Source organism: Cajanus cajan, chromosome 9 (assembly GCF_000230855.2).
Source record: "Cajanus cajan strain Asha chromosome 9, NIPB_CcT2T_4, whole genome shotgun sequence".
NCBI lineage: Eukaryota > Viridiplantae > Streptophyta > Magnoliopsida > Fabales > Fabaceae > Cajanus > Cajanus cajan.
In genome coordinates, this window is record NC_138525.1 from 5,556,638 (window position 1) to 5,574,300 (window position 17,663).

Here is a 17,663-nt window from a genome sequence, read left to right on the forward strand (position 1 = left end):
GAATGAGTCATGTGAGACTATTAATTAATTGTGCTTTTCACATGTGTGAATAATGGATACATATACATTATTTAATCCTGGTGCACCATTTAATTTTTGGTAGATAAAAATAATATTACGCATTAGCGATGTAAATATTTTTTAAAAATAGTTTTATTTAGTTTAATATTTTATAATGAGACCAATAATTAAATTGATAAAAGCATTGGTTTACGAAATATTAATTCATCTGAGGTTAAATCACAATATATAGTCAAATCAGTAGTAATTAATTAAATCAATATAAGTAATGTAAAATGAATACAAATAATTGTTATATATATATACCTCATAAAAATGAAGTTGTATGTTTTACAACATAATAATTAATTGATAAAATAAACTTACATTATTCATGTTTAATCTTTAAATGTTTGTTAAGTAATTTAATTAGCAACATATAAGACGGTATAGGAGTGGCTGAAGATGCAGAATGTTTAGATGAGTTGAATGCAACTGCATGCGGTTAACAGCATTACACGTAAGAACGAAAAGAAGGCGATGTGTCGAATGTTACGCAGAAGGTGACATGTTTAGAATCGGAAGCCTAAGACCAGTTCCAAGGGTCCAACTCCAACACAATAGGAAGCAAGAGTGGCTTTAAAAGTGTGAGTGGGGCGAAGGGTCCATCATCACTCTTGAAGACTGAACAAGAACGTAGAGGTAGCAATGGGGAAATATACGAAGGAAATGCTCGTGTTTGGTCTTGGAGTTTTGGTGGTGAGCATGTGGTGCGTGAAGGGGCACGATGACTTGGTGGGTGAAACCATCCATGCAGTGAGGCGTGAGGATCCTGTCACCGCAGCGGCTTCAGGCTGCGGATCAAGCCACGTGGAGGGAGGAGTCGAAGAGTGCACCGACGAGGATGACACTCTCGGCTTGTACGCTGATGTTGATGACACTTTCAAGGCTGCCGTTAGGAAAGTCACTAATAATATTTTCCACCATGACGATGATGACTCTCCTGATGTCTCTCACAACAACGTTGATGTGTTGGGCCATTGATCCACCATGTCACGCCACACTTTCTTTCTTTCTTTCTTTCTTTCTTTCTTTTTTCATGTTGCTGCCAAGCCTAGACTCCAGTTTTTCTTTCTCTACGTCGCCGTTTTCGTTGCTTTTAGCTTAAGAAATTTCCTTCTTCTTTTCTGCTTCAGTAAATGTAAGTAGACCCAGAAAATAATTAGCGGGACATCGAGTAATAAAAATGCTATTATGATCCTACGTCTTCTTCTTCTTATTTCTTTTTCTCTTGGCTTTGTTTAATAACAAATAGGGTTGGCTTGAATTTATAGTTCTGGCTTCTGGGCCTCTGTATCCTGCTGTCTGCAGCATTATATATACGTGCACATGTTATGCACGTTCAATGATTGAAAAATAATTAATGCTGCATTTGCATTCATTTCAATCAATTCGATCTCCAACCTTCACTATTCCTGTATCAATTGATTTCATCAACAATAAACAGTGAGGAAATTTATTGGTTACACTTACATGTGATCCATTTACACTGGAGGCCGGGATCCTCAATAAGTTTTTCTAAGATGGAATTTGTCATAATTTTACAGTTTATTCTTTTACATCTCAATTTATCATATTAATAAAATGTGTTGATGAACTAAAATTTCATGCGGTGGTAATTAAAGTAACTTTTTTTTTTTTTTTCCATTCACAATAATCCCATTCATAAAGTTTATAGTTTCATTTTAAGGCAATGTTATTGGAAATATTTTACATGATTAATATGGTTATATTTTTAAGAATGATTTTTAAAATAATTGTGATAAAAGTCTTCGATTTTTAATATAACAATTCATAATTGATCGAAAGTAAGAGTTTATTTTAATTACCTTTATAACAGCTTATTATGAAAGTTATATAGCTTCACTCAGCTGCAGTTTTATATCCTTTACCATATTTATAGTTTATTAAGCAAAAGAGGAAGCGAATATTATTAAGATAACATCAACCAATTAAAAAGATTATGTGGGGTAAACCTTTTAGAGCATGCTTTGAAAAGATTATAATTCAACATTTCAGCTTTGAAATGATTAATGATGTTTAACTTTGTATTACAAGTTAGCAATAACATCACGAAGTTACTCAAATATCTAATAACTAACTGTGATTAATATTAATCATAACAACAATTATATATGATTATGTTTATTTATTTTTATTCACATATAAAACAAAATTTGCTAAATTTTTAGATTTAGTTAACCATGGGTCTAAATGAACGCCTGGTTAGGACGAAATCATCATATATTGCTCTATTTAGGTACAGGTATCTGTATTAGGACAAAGTTCCAGTAGTGAACAGAGACAACCTCGACAATTATGCGTAAATGTGTTAATTTCCAATTGAAAAAATATGATAACAAAAACAATCTTATTTTAATATAACTTGTTTGATAAGGATAACTTCCTGAGTCTTAGGCGATGGATCAAATTAATATTTTATTTTATTTTATTTTTCATTTTCACAATTTTAGGAATATAGTTCTGTCCTGAGTTATATAAAAACGATTGGTGCAAGTAAGTTTATATAACAACCAATTTTCTTTTTCCAAAAAAAAAAAAAAAACTATGAACAACTTCGTTTTAAAAAATCTTGTCCAAGGAAAAATTAGAGATGACCTAGCGAAGCCCGGAAGAAAACAAAAAGGCAGACTCACCAGACATCAAGGATATATTGGAAAAAATAATGTACACAACCTTATTCTTATAAATAGAAAGAATTATTTCCCAGATTTAAACTTGTGACGTTCAAATCATAAACGTGACTTTATTATTATTACTTCTTTTTTTTTTTTTGTAAAAAGTGGTAAAATATGAAGACACCTCAATACTACCCCAATAAAACTTGAAAACATCTTAAGGGGCATCTAATTCACAAGTTTTTTTGTCTAAGAATCATGCAAATATATTTAATTGGTTTTATAAGAATATTTATAAATATTATCTAAAAATCATAGATTTTTTTATATTAAATATGTAAATTAATATAACATGACACTTTTACTACATTAAAAAAAAAATTATTTCAGAAAAACTAGTTTTTCACCTCTTCCGTGAAAATAATTCCATAGGAAAACTTAGCGAAAACTATTCCAAAAAAAATCAATATTTTCTAAGAATGATACTTTTTAAATGATAATAAATTACAAAAAAATTAACATTTTTAATGTCAAATTCTCAAAAAAAAAAAAAAACAAAAAATTATGTATCAAGCTATACCTAATGGTAATACTATCAGAAAACACACCAATGAAATATTGAGACTGTCGGTAAAAATCCTAAAAAGTTCTTACATAGACCCAAACCACAGGATTGTCCACCAAATAAGCAAGGTAAAAGAAATTTAAACCCACATAAAAAATTAAAAAAAAATGGTAAACGCTTGTACTGAATCAATTTAAACCCACATTGAAAAAATGGTAAATGTTTGTACCGAATCCTTAATTATTTGTATTAAGTCACGTTGTATCAAGGTTTAAATGAGATATTATTGGGAGAGAAAGCATAACCAACTCCAGTCTCTTATAATTTGAATGTTACATGGTACATGTTTGGATTTGAGTATAACCTGTTTCTATGTAATTGGTCGTCAAAATTCTTAACATAACACGGAAGCAAAAATTATTTACAGCACAATTGTTGTTTTGAACAGGTATCTGATTCTAAACAGGTACGTAAAAATGTTAACGTGTAGAACTGAAAGGACAAGAAAAATAGGATAGATAAACAACTTGTTTAAGCATTTGAGACAAGATGGAAACTTTGGAAGAATGGTGATTGTCTTGTATTTAAATGAATTGACTAGACTTTTGCATGGAACAAAGTCATATATAGAGAGCATGACTTCATAGCACAAAATATTTTTGAATTGGAACCCGATTAAGTATATGTGAAGAATGATAGAGTATATAATAGTGTTGATGTTGATGTTGATGGAGGCATAACTTTAGAAACATGATAACTGGATAATAAGATGGAAAATTCACATTCACAAGTCTCCAAATAATATCTTATGGTTACTTCGGGATGGTGGTAAAAAAAAAAAGTGAAAATTTTGATAATGAATTTCAAAAATTTGTCCATGAATTTTTGCATACTTCAGAACAGCAAAATTCCAAAACAAGATTGTTTACTATTGTATATTTGTAGATAAAATTTTGCTTGTAATATTAAATACTGGACATTGTCGCAGATCTACTGAGGCCAGTAAAATATGCTTTAATACAACTACAACAAGAGATAACAACTATAAAAAGCTTTGAGAAAAACAAGGGAAAAAAGATGTTGGTATAGAATTGACAAGTCACTCATGATTATCGCACCTTGACTAGAAATATGGCAGCTTGGTACCTGTAAACTTTACCACAAGCCAAATTGTCAAGCAGCTTAATCACACATGTGGCTGATGAGGATCAAGAACCATCCATTTGGATATCAGTACCATTTGGATTAGGCTGATTTCCATTAAAGGGACTTCCAGCCACATTCTTCTGCATCTGACCTGCTCCAAATGTAAACTCAGTTGGAGTAATGTCTAGGGGTGCTCGTGTGAAGATTGATGGTGTTCCAGCAGTGCTGAAGGAAGGAAGCTGAGCTGGATCATTGATCTTTGGGAAACCAAAGTTAATGGAAGGAGGTGCTGTAGATGAGAAACCAGGTAACAGAGAGCTTCCACTACCGATCAGTCCATAGATCTTTTGCTCAAACTCTTGCAGTTGCTGATACACACCTACATTAAGAGGGGAAGCATGCATGTTAGAAAGATGATAGTTAGCCTTGAGAAAAACAACCATACCCAGAAATTATTCTCTGAACGATATAGACAAACATACGCAGAAGAAAACATGTAACATCACACCAATTTCAATAGGATGTGTGTTTATTACCCAAAGGGCAAAAGAAAAACATTGTGTAATACTACTGTAACAACACACTGAAGATGGTTGCTTCATTTTGAAGAAACAGACATGGCATAAACATGCATGTGAATAATAGTTGTCATTGGTCAATCATGGATGATGCCGAAAATGACATGGTAGGAAAGCCAATAGCTGGATTACCAGTATACCAAAGATTATGAACACAAGATAAATAATTTATACATGTTGAGAGTAATGGTGAATGGAGAGAACATATTCCTTGTGTATTGCAAAGCAAAAGATGTGTTTAAATACAAAGTAGTGGGCCTAGGCCCATAAGATAAAAACTATAAGATAAAAATCATAAGATAAAATTATATCTAACACTCCCCCTCAAGCTGGTGTATATAGATCATATGCACCAAGCTTGTTACAAATATAATCAATCCTAGGATCCCGTAATGATTTGGTGAAGACATCTGCCAACTGATCAGTAGAGTTAACAAACTGAGTAGTAATGTCTCCAGATAAAATCTTCTCACGAATGAAGTGACAATCTATCTCAATGTGTTTGTCGTGAAATACTGGATTTGAGGCAATATGAAGGGCAGCTTGGTTATCACATATGAGAGTCATCTGTGTAACTTCGCCAAATCTCAGTTCTTTAAGCAACTGTTTGAGCCAAATAAGCTCACACGTAGCACAGGCCATAGCACGGTATTCTGCTTCTGCACTAGATCTTGCCACTACATTCTGCTTCTTACTTTTCCAGGAAATCAAGTTATCACCGATAAAGACACAATAACCTGAGGTGGATCTCCTGTCAGAGGGAGAGCCTGCCCAATCTGCATCTGAGTATCCCACAACTTGGGTATGATTGTTGTAGCCATATAATAAACCTTTTCTTGGAGCACCTTTGATATACTTCAGAATGCGGATGACTGCATTCCAATGTCCTGCACATGGAGAATTGAGAAATTGACTCACCACACTAACCACAAAAGAGATGTCAGGACGAGTTACCGTGAGATAATTCAATTTCCCAACCAGTCTTCTGTACCTCTCAGGATCTGAGAAAGGCTCCCCCTGACTTGGTAGAAGTTTAGCATTAGGATCCATAGGTGTATCAACGGGCTTGGAATTCATTAGCCCAGTTTCCTCTAAAATATCCAATGCATACTTTCTTTGAGATATTACAATTCCATTTGTAGATTGCGCTACCTCAATCCCCAAGAAATACCTAAGTTTACCAAGGTCTTTTGTCTGAAAGTGATGGCAAAGATGTTGTTTTATCTGAGAAATGCCATGATGATCACTACCAGTAAGAACAATATCATCAACATACACTATCAAGTAGATGCACCCAGCAGTGGAATGTCGATAAAAGACCGAATGATCAGCTTCGCTTCGAGTCATACCAAACTGTTGGACTACAGTACTGAATCTACCAAACCATGCCCTTGGAGACTGCTTAAGACCATAAAGTGATTTGCGGAGACGACATACCAAACCGGAAGACTCCCCCTGAGCAACAAACCCAGGAGGTTGCTCCATATAAATTTCCTCAAGCAAATCCCCATGAAGAAAGGCATTTTTAACATCCAGTTGATAGAGAGGCCAACGGCGAAGAGCAGCCATGGCTAAGAATAAGAGGTCATCTTGGCAACAGGAGAGAAAGTGTCACCATAGTCTAATCCAAAAATTTGAGTATAACCTTTGGCGACCAAACGAGCTTTGAGTCGATCAATGGTGCCATCAGGACCAACCTTGACTGTGAAGATCCATCGACATCCAACCACAGACTTCCCAGGAGTCAAAGAAACAAGATCCCAAGTACCATTGTTCTGAAGAGCACACAGTTCATCAAGCATGGCTTGTTTCCAACCAGGGTGGGCCAAGGCATCACCTACATTTTTAGGAATAGACACAGAGGAAAGAGAAGAGAGACAAGTATATTGGGAGGGGGATAACCTGTGATAACTCAGAGTAATATAATGAGGGGAAGGATTACGAGTAGAACGATTACCTTTCCGAAGGGCAATAGGGAGGTCAGACTCAAGTGGTTGGGCCGGAGGAGACGAAGGAGGTGGCACCGAAGTAGAGTCGGGTGGGGGTCCAATGGGAAGGCTGGAGCGTTGGCGACGATGATAAACTTGAAGTGGAGGCGGAGGTGGTGGGTCGGGTGACACAGCAGACACAGGAGGAGTATCAAAGACAAGAGGTAAGGGTGAAGGGGCAAGGACAGGTGTAGGAGAAGAGGAAGTAGATGAAAAGTAGGGAGAAGACTCAAGAAAGGTGACATCAACTGAAATTAAGTAGCGACTAAGGGAGGGTGAGAAACATTTATACCCTTTTTGAGACCTAGGATACCCTAAAAAGACACATTTATGAGACCGAGCGGAGAGTTTGTCAAGACCAGGACTGTGATTATGGACAAAACACGTAGATCCAAAGACACGAGGAGGTAGAGGGTGGAGAGGTTGAGTGGGAAATAAAATAGAGTGAGCTATTTGGTTGTTGAGGACAGAAGATGGCATTCGATTGATGAGATAGCAAGCAGTGAGAACAACATCACCCCAAAAAGGTTGAGGAACGTGACCATGAAGTAAGAGGGTTGTTAAGTCTCAATTTTACCTCTTTTTGGATGAGACTTATTGAACAAATTTCACTCATCCTTTGAACCATTGCAATATAATTGTTCTCTTTTTGGTTCATTTTGCGTGCAGATATAACTAACCCAAATTCAGATGATAATACCTTAATACACCTCATTTTTTGTGCAGGTATTGAGCTAGTGAATTGAGGATGGAAGACCTTAGGATTGGAAATCTAAGGAGCTAAGGAGCAGAGCAGAGTGGCTGCGCCGGGCGCAATATGAACCGCGCCGGGCGCAATATGAACCGCGCCGGGCTTGAGAAGAGCAGAGCATTCAATATTCTGCAATTTACACATGCGTCGGGCACGAAACTACCCGCGTCAGGCGTGATCGAGACAGAGAGGCTTGAAACTCTCTGGAAGACATTACGCCGGGCGTAAAATGGAATTGCGCCGGGCTTACAATGAAGCAGAAAGTGTTCAAAAGATTACGCGCCGGGCTCGAAGACTTACAAGCCGGGCGCGAAACCCTAATCTGATCTCCCTGGCCCGTATTTGAAGCCATTTTCAGGGGAGAAACCCCCATTCTCACATTAGGCGCCTCCAGGAGTTGCGGAAGGGATTCCCAGGGCTTGAGATCGTCCGTGTGCGGATCTTTCCTTCGGTTCTTCATCCTCCTTTCATCTCTATTTTGTATTTGCCCTCTTTGTTGAGTGGTTTCACCCATTTTGTGGGGTTAGATGTAGCCAACATACTCTATTGTAATCCTTACGTTTTCAATGATATATATATTTGTTGTTTCATTCATTGTTGTATTTGTTTCTTTGCTTAATGCTTGCTTTGGATTGATCACCCTTTGCATGATTTAAGGTTCTATTGAGTATTGGAAAATACCTTTGAAATTAGTTCTGGAACATATGCCTAGTGGAGATTGTATCTAGGGATAGAGCTTGACCCATTAGTAGTCTTAAATCCTAGCCCGTAATGCGGGTGTAGGTATTGGGTACTCAAGGGATTGATATTCAATATCCGCACCTAAGCTCTTTCTCTAAGGGATTAGGTTTGAGTAAACTTATGGGTTGACTAAGCAATGAATTTAACAAGAGATTAAGGATACATTAGTGTTACGTTCGGTGAAATCTGACCCCCACAGCCTCACAATACCATTATCCCATTTCTACTCTTTCCCATTCTAAAACTAATCTTTTTATAGTTTTAACATTCCAATAGTCATGCTCTTCATCTCACATTTACATGACAAACTATAAATTGGAATTATTCTTTAGTCACGAATAGTCAATAAATGCTTATTTTACCTTCTAATCCCTGTGGATACGATATTTTAACTACTTGAACGAACGGTATACTTGCAGTGTTTGAGACCGTTGATGGAATTAAACTGATTTACAATTATAACAAAAGTACTTCAACGGAAATCTCAACAAGGGTGCGAGTGGTCTTAATTAGGTGTCTATTTTTGCGCTCAGCCACCCCATTTTGTTGAGAGGTATATGCACAAGAAGTCTGATGAAGAATGTCATGGGAAGCCATGAAGGCTTTAAAGGAGTGAGAGAGGTATTCACGAGCATTATCACTACGAAAAGTACGAATAGAAACACCAAATTGAGTTTGAATTTCATTATAAAAGGATTGAAATATGGAAAATAATTCGGAACGAGATTTCATTAAAAATAACCAAGTACATCGAGAGTAATCATCAATAAAAGTGACAAAATACTGAAATCCTAAAGTGGACGGGACCCGACTCGGCCCCCAAATATCAGAATGAACTAAGCAAAAGGAGACAATGCTCGGTTGTGGACACTCGGAGAAAAGGAACTACGACTATGTTTGCCTAATTGACACGACTCACACGACAAATGAGACAACTTAGACAGACGTGGTACAAGATGTTGAAGCTTGGCAAGGCTAGGATGACCTAATCGAGCATGGTTGAGGGTAGGGGAATCCGCCACCAAACCAACAGGAGCAGAGGTGCATAGGTGATAAAGGCCATGAGACTCACATCCGGTGCCAATCATCCGTCCCGAACTCCGGTCCTGTAAGAAAACAGAATCTTTAGTAAAAGAAATAAGGCAATCAAGAGAACGAGTAAGACGACTAAGGGATAATAAATTAAAGGGAGACTCTGGGACATAAAGGACATTGTCAATGGAGAGAGAAGGAGAAAGATGGACAGTACCAACACTATGAGATGTGACGCGAGAACCATTAGCCATAGTGATAGAGGGTAAATAAGCAGAGGTAGAAAGAAATGAGAAAAGAGACTGATTACCAGAAATATGATCGGTAGCACCAGAATCTAGGACCCAAGGGCCAAGAGAGGTGAAGTGAGTGAGACCAACAAACGAAGGGTCTGTGTGCGCAACAGAAGCAGTGGAATTGGAAGCTTGACGTTCTTTATACCATTTAAGGAAGTCATTGAAGAGAGTTGGGGCCCAGAGCCAGAACTATCAGGGGGGGTAGCACCAGATGCAGTAGAGACAGGAGAGGCAGTGTGGGCAACAGCAGTAATAGGGCGAGGGGGACGACCATGTAAGACATAGCAACGGTCAATTGTGTGGCCCAGTTTGTGACAGTGATCACACTTGGGACGACCTTTGCCCGGTTTGCGAGAACGCTGACGATCATCACGTTGAGAAACCAAAGCAGAGGAGTCACCAGTGGGAGCTGAAGAAGGTATGTCAGGGGAAAACTTGCAAGGCACACGCAACAGAGTGAACCAAGCCGAGTTCAAGGTAGGCACGTCAGAGATCCCAAAATCTGATCACGAATGGAAGAGTACTCATCAGGAAGCCCATACAATGCCATCAACATAAAGAATGTTTGGCGTTGCTCTAGTTCCTTGGCAGGAGTGTCAGCAGGAGGCAAAAGTTCATTGAAGTCATGTAGGAGGCCATGAACTTTGCCCAAATACTCAGCCATGGAGCCATCAAGGCGTCGTGGGGAGATGATATTCTGGAAATTTTGACACACACCATAGAGACGTTGAGTATCATTGGTGTATAACACTCGGGCTTGTTCCCATACATCAACACATGTCTCATGGGCATGAAAAATTTGTTTTAGGGAGGGATGAATGGTCGACTTAAGGACACTACAAATTTGAGCGTCAATTTTCAACCAACGAGGACGATCCTTCTCATCAACGGAAGCAGCTGTCTGGGTAAGATGAGCAACATAATCCTGTCCCTTAAGCCAAAGCTTGATATCTGAAGCCCAAGTATCATAATTGGTGTCATCTAACTTGTTAATGGAAAGAGCGACATTGACATAATTAGTGAAAATAGCAGAGTCAGGCCGATCAGCGGAAGAGGAAGCCATAGATGTTGTAACAGGAGAGAGAAACAGCAACAGGAGAGAGAAAAACGGCCCGAGAAGGAAGAGATCTGTGACAAACGATGGCCGATTACAAAACAAATAATAGATCGGGGTAGAGGAGGTCTGGGCGAGTCCGGCGCCGGTGATCGTCGCCGGAAAAGTCGCCGGACGCGCCGCCACGCGCGGCGGCCGACGGAGAGGAGAGAGAAACTGCGCCCAGCACGGAATCGACGCGTAGGGACGGGTGCGGCCTCTGTTTGCCGCGCGACTGGTGGCGTTGGGTTCGCCGGAGGAAGGCGAGTTGGGTGGGGGGGGTCGTCGGCCGGAAAGGTGGCGGCGGCGGCAGCGAAGAAGAAACCCTAAAAAATAGGAAAAAAATTGCCAGAAAGAGACAAAACAGTGTGGGTAGCCGGAAAACGGAATGAGACACGTTTTCCGGGCACCGATGAACAGTGGGTCCACCGGGAGGTCAAGGATTAGGCTCTAGATACCATGTTGAGAGTAATGGTGAATGGAGAGAACATATTCCTTGTGTATTGCAAAGCAAAAGATGTGTTTAAATACAAAGTAGTGGGCCTAGGCCCATAAGATAAAAACTATAAGATAAAAACCATAAGATAAAATTATATCTAACACAACACAAATAAAAATGCTTCATTTTCTTGTAAGAAGGTATCCAAAATTTAGGAATATACATCATTAATAATAAGATTATGAACACAAGATAAATAATTTATACAACACAAATAAAAATGCCTCATTTTCTTGTAAGAAGGTATCCAAAATTTAAGAATATGCATCATTAAAAATAAAAGATGACCTAGTCCAGACATGCGGACCTCATTTATCTACAGCATAACATAAACCTATAATGACAAAAGTAAAGTTCGAAACATGTGGGCAGTGAATTTTCGTTTAAGGACTCAACAGACATAGGGGAGGAGCCAGGGGTATCTCTTGGATCAACATAGTGACCACCACAGGCAGAGAAAAAACATTTATTGGGGCAGCCAAATTACAAGATCATTGAAAGTTTAAAAGAATAAAGATGCAATAATAGTATTAATAAGTCTTAGAGCGTGACACAAGTTAAAAATTTAATAAGTCTATATTCAAACAAGTTCTTAGCTTGTCAATGTTTCATATTTACAATAGTTAGCCCAAGTCATAGCTTATCTACCTTATTTATCTTGTCTACCTTGAAAATTTTGAAAACCTTTGAGGTAGCCATAGCTAGCCCAAGTCATAATGTGGCTTTGTCTCAGGTGGCCATGATGACCTCTCCAGCAAAATGGGCCGCAGAATGCATTGGAGTGGTACAACAGCACCACATAACAGCAAAGATTGACTACTCTAATGTGAAAGTAAAAGGATACTTTAAATGAAAATAGTATGAACATTTGAACAGTTAGTGAAACCAAACCCTGCTCAAAAGCTAAAAGGCACATGCTAGTTTCTAAGTCAGGGATCACTAGGCAGGGAGAATTCTCAAGTTGAAAGCACATCCATGTTATTATTTTCAGCTCCATAAGGGATTGCCCTAAGAAAGTTCTTAGTTATTTCTAAGCATCCTAAACTCACAAGTCACAATCACTTACCCATATTACATGGCCTGTTAATAATCCATTACCTAATTTAAACTGAAAGCAGTCACATTTGTTGTTTGACCAATTTGGTATTTCTTCCACTCTAAACTTTGATAACCACTGTCAAGTATTAAGTCAGTTGATTAATTTGATTAAATTTCCATAATGATCTTTAAATAAATAACTTGGCCAGATAAAAGTTGTCAATTAACCAACACTGAAAGCAAAACTGGAAACAGCAAACAAGCATACCTTGAGTTAATTCAACCGAAGGTCTCCGATCCTTTACCCACTGATAACTCTGGGCAAGTCTCCATCCTTTGGACTTCATCAGGTATGCAATCACTATAGCTGGAGACCTGTCATAGGATACGTGATTCAGAGAAATATATATATACACACACTGCATCCTCATTTGAAAGGCTTGCAAAACAATAACCTCTATACCGATTCCCTTTTATTCTGCGACCATGACCACTAACTTCTCCTTGCCAAATGTCACTGCCATGCTTATAATAAATAGTATGTTGCAGCAATATCTTACCTACTCTTTCCTGACATGCAATGAACCAGAACACGCTCCTTATCCTTCTCACATTGCTCTGCAAAGAGAGCATTATTAGGGTAAAAGGAAGAAATAAAGAAGAAAATGGTATTGTCAATGGTAAAACAAAGAATCTATTGATTACTAGTAAGTTTTAATTAGCCAAACCAGATGCTATAACTCAATGCAGGGAATAACAACATAGGAAGCATTACTTAAATTTAATATTGCAATTATATTGTGGAAATTTTAGATTGATTATATTCTGGAAAACAAATATAAGAAAAATAGAATATAAAACTCAAGCCCTACAGGGAACAATATTACAAGTGACAGCCATTTAAACTAAACCAAATGAGAAAAAAGATTTGGAAAGATAGCAACAGGGAATGTCTCCCCAACCACTATTAACAATAGTAGCGGAAAGACAGGGGGCAGATTAGTAGACAACAGGTAAAGAGCATGGCTAGAGACTCGGTGAAGAAACACAAAAAATTACCTATGTTATCACAAATTTTTTAAAAGCTTATATGAATGACAATTTAGGATAGAACAACAAACATATCTAGGTACATGGTTAACAAATTGTGAATCAAATGCCTATTTTTCAAATCATAAATTAGAACATATCACAAACCGTAAGTTCCATAATGACTATTAAAATAACGTAAAATATACTTTTAACAAAATAAATTTATAAATGATGTATGTAAAACAAGTCATATTTGTCAATCCCAAACAGTGGAGCAGAGTGGTCAACTGCAAAAGTGGGATGACAGCTATTCTTATATTATGTATTAAATAACTAATATATATATGCTCAAAAGCAGAAAAATAATTCAAAATTCATGCATTAATCATTTTCAATAATAAAAGTCCAAAGTACTTGAACAACACCTAAAATAGAAATTCAAGAAAACAAAGTGCTTAAAGCCTCAAACCATCTAAAGCTAAAGCCTAAAGTAACTAAAGTACTAAACACTCAAAATGTTGGGCTCATTGGCCCAATTCTCTGAACCCTAATCATTTCTTAACTTTAACCCTGAGCACCATCATGCAGCTCAGCACTGTCTCCCATCTTAGAAGATATGCTTGCAAATGTGAAGAGTAAAAGGTAGCTGCACAATGACAGAGAACAGCGTTGCTTTGGAGACTTCTGTTGACCACGCAGGTTGGTGGTGGCAGTGCAGCTTCAGGGAGGAAAAGATTTCAGGGTTAACAACATTAGCAGATGCAAACCCTTCTTAAACCCACGGTCGCTCTGCACCGCTGATTCGCAACTGCCCCAACCACATCATTGGAACGCCATGTGACGATGTCACTGTAACAGCTCCATGCTACTCAACCAAGATAGAGGCATCTCCACACGATATTGACAACATAGAAACAAATAATATCTTTATTTCCATTTCATTAACATTAAGTATAGGGATTCTTCATAATTTTCTCTCTCCCAACATTAATTACTATATAGTGTCAGATTGTCCTATTCTCAAATGAGCATCATCAGCAGAGCATCCACACGCCCTAATCACAGGTCCACAGCAGCCTTCTATCTAGGCAGCACACAACCACAAATTTGATCACTTTATTTAAGAAGCCATCATTGAGCACCTCTCCACCAAGATTACACCGACATCCAACCCCCACTGCCTCGGTTTACCACACTAGTGACTATTTAGCTCCCTGTCCCTCCAAGATCCATATTGTTGGAAACACAACAAAATAGACATCCCTACAATTCCTATGATTGAACATGCAATTATGGAGACATAAACAAACTCCACACAATTTGTATTCACGGAGCGAGGTCTCAAATTACAACTCATGTGATTCAAACTACCATGTATTCTATGTGGATGTTTTAACAACAAAAAGAGCCTAAGGCATTTCACTATGACGCAGGATCTGTTACACTGATCAAACAACGCCATTGTGTTCTCTTAGAAGAAGTATCGAAACACTATAAAGTCTGCACAGAACATCATACAAGGAAATGTGCAAATTCTTTTAAAAGAACAATCAATCACTGTGACAGAAAAGTGCATTCAATATATCCCATACTATTTCTTTTAGAAGAATTAAAAAATAAACACCCTTTACCACAAATAGCAAACACAGTGAAGGAAAAGTCCACAAAGCAGATCATTTACTTGTATTAAGCATCATGATACTGGCTGATGTTCAAATAGCATGTGCAAGTATCATATGCTTCATAGGTATTTATAGAAAATTGCAAATACATGTTAAAGAAGCACCTAAGGAAATGAATGATACAAACTATAAATTTTAAATACACAAAAAGGAACATACCTAAAAACTGAATCGCTTCATCAAATGGCAAAGTCTTGTCATCCGGGAGGCAGTGATAGGTAAACGAATTCTTGTAGAGATTTTGACAAGAAGGGACAGTCTGAACAGGCAGAAAATTCAAAAGTATATTATAAGAAAAATAAACAGACAACAAATTTTGATAAGCAGATTTGAAGTGCAACTTCTGCACAGACATCATAATTCCCATGCATTGGCCCCTTAAAAACTAGAAGACCGGTGCTAAGGAAACCCTTAACCAAAGCACACCACCTATAACTACTCAATTATTACTCGGAACTCAGATAAAACATAATAATCCAGAATAACAACCCTACTACATTTGATCAATCAGCATACATATCCACAATTACAAAGAAAACATAAGACATACATATATTCAGAGATGATCATTGAAACATTGAATTTGCTGGATAACAGATTTAATCACAGATTCATTAAAAACTATAACACCCCCTTACATTGAGGATACGAGATATCCCCTGAGTCTTGAGAAGCTCCGAGCGTGATGCGTTGTCATAGCTTCCAAGGTAAAGAAATTCCGGAAGAATCACGGAAGGAAAAGCACTAACTTGTATCGAAGTTTTCTCCGATCCAACCGGAATCCGATGACCGCAAATCGGACACACTTCGCCTTCTTCATATTTGTGATAGTGGCCACACACGCCGCAAGGATTCTCCCTCTCCCTTTTCCTCATAATTGACCAACAACGGCAGTTTCCTTCAGACCCAGATCAAAAAAGAGGGTTCACACGGGTTTGAAACAAAAGAGGGCGAAAAATCAGATCTTTTTCTAATTGAGGAAAGACCCAGAACAGGAAAAAGATTGAAAACTGAGAATACCAAAGACCCAGATCGTGAAAAGTAGGGCAACCAAGATTGGAGGGAAAAAGATCAGAGCTTTGACAAAAGGAGGAAAGAGGATGCAGTGCGGAGAGAAGAAGAGAAAGAGAAATTAAAAGAAAGTTAGTTTATTGTAAGTTTTGATGTGGTAATAATACAATGGTATGAATGACATTGGAGTACCATATATGAAGTTTTAGGAGGGATTCCTATTCCTATTCCTGGAAAATTTTGATGAAAGCATTACTACTAGAGCTAGAACTAGAACAGGTTTGGTTTGTAATTATAGAGAGGGATTGGATTGGATTGGATGATGGGTGACAGAGCAGAGCACAGCGGTGAGTTTTTTGGGTATATGTATTAGTTGATGGATTTTGGGGGCTTCGAGATTCTTGATTGGCACGTGAACACTCCGAGTTTCTTATTCTCCTAGATCTCGTAACACTACTTGCCTCACACTCAACCCTCTCGGTTTCTGCTAGATATAATCATCATTTGTTTCGTTTCATCATCAGTATAACTCAGTTTTTTTCTTTCTTTTTGCTATTTTCTATTTTTAACTGCACCATTCATTTTAATATTATTATTATATTATAAGATTCAAATGAGATATTTTGTCTCATTCTATTTTACGATAACAAAATCCAAAACATTTTATATTCAACCATATATATATAAAGGAGGGTTATAATAATATTAATGTAATTTTTATTAAGTATTATATCGTTAAATAATTTTATATTAAATATAAATTTTATAAATTTAATCGTTAAATTAAAAATTCTTTACTCTTAAATTATATCTACAAAATTTTATATTAATTCAAGTTAATTTGATACTTCATTTTTATAAAATAAAATTGACGTAATATATTCATTTTAAAATATACTAAATATGAACATTTTGATTATCTTTAAGTTGTTGTTCAATTTTAACAAAATTTCATATACACATATAAAGTGATATAAACTTTCAATCTAACGGTTAGATTTACAAAATTTGCAATTAATATAAAATTATTGAACGGTGCAATACTTAATAAAAATTACACAATGTTATTATAACACTCCTCATATATATATATATATATATATATATATAATTCTTTATTTATTTATTAAAGTAACTACACATCAATAGGAAACATTTAATAATATTATATCATTATTAATATATGTTATTAAAATAATATTAAATTATATTTTTTATCTTTTATTTTTTAAATATTTATTTTGATATTTTTCTTAAATTTAGGTCAATTTGTTCATTTTAAAATAATAATATCTTCTACTTATATGAAAATTATTGAACAAAATTAAAGTTAAATAAAAAAATATTATAAAATAGCAAAAACTTCATAAAAATAAATCCAGAGAAAAATAAAATTTTCAAAAAATATAAATTCATGTCATTTTTTACTTGTTTGAGACATTTTTCACACATATTTCATGATGTTTGTAACTTTTAAGATACAAATGTCAATTGAATTTCATGAATCAATTA

At 36.6% G+C, this 17,663-nt stretch overlaps 1 protein-coding gene across 4 annotated transcripts; it reads right to left on the minus strand.

The window, feature by feature from the left end:
- Positions 1 to 733: 733 nt before the first annotated feature.
- On the minus strand, positions 734 to 16,646 carry IBR5 (indole-3-butyric acid response 5). Of its 4 annotated transcripts, none has more exons than XM_020350769.3 (6): positions 16,161 to 16,642; positions 15,779 to 16,038; positions 15,300 to 15,399; positions 12,987 to 13,044; positions 12,695 to 12,801; positions 734 to 4,789 (listed from the first exon to the last, which is right to left on the minus strand). In XM_020350769.3, exons 2-6 carry the CDS (start codon positions 16,013 to 16,015, stop codon positions 4,473 to 4,475), a joined length of 819 nt encoding a protein of 272 aa, XP_020206358.1. In that variant the 5' UTR covers positions 16,016 to 16,038; positions 16,161 to 16,642; the 3' UTR covers positions 734 to 4,472. The 4 variants fall into 4 exon arrangements, 3 of the variants coding, with proteins under 3 accessions (XP_020206358.1, XP_020206352.1, XP_082920096.1); XR_014429787.1 differs by adding an exon at positions 12,487 to 12,562 and having other exon boundaries at positions 4,656 to 4,789; positions 15,779 to 16,645; XM_020350763.3 differs by having other exon boundaries at positions 15,779 to 16,641.
- Positions 16,647 to 17,663: the final 1,017 nt, after the last annotated feature.

What these genes read in the sequence shown, in the direction of transcription:
- IBR5 (XM_020350769.3), bottom strand. Translation starts at nt 16,015, where the DNA reads ATGAGGAAAAGGGAGAGGGAGAATCCTTGCGGCGTGTGTGGCCACTAT. An exon ending in GGATATCTCGTATCCTCAAT is followed by an intron (nt 15,400 to 15,778) that starts GTAAGGGGGTGT and finishes CTGCCTGTTCAG; the next exon opens with ACTGTCCCTTCTTGTCAAAA. An exon ending in TTCGGTTGAATTAACTCAAG is followed by an intron (nt 4,790 to 12,694) that starts GTATGCTTGTTT and finishes CTCTTAATGTAG; the next exon opens with GTGTGTATCAGCAACTGCAA.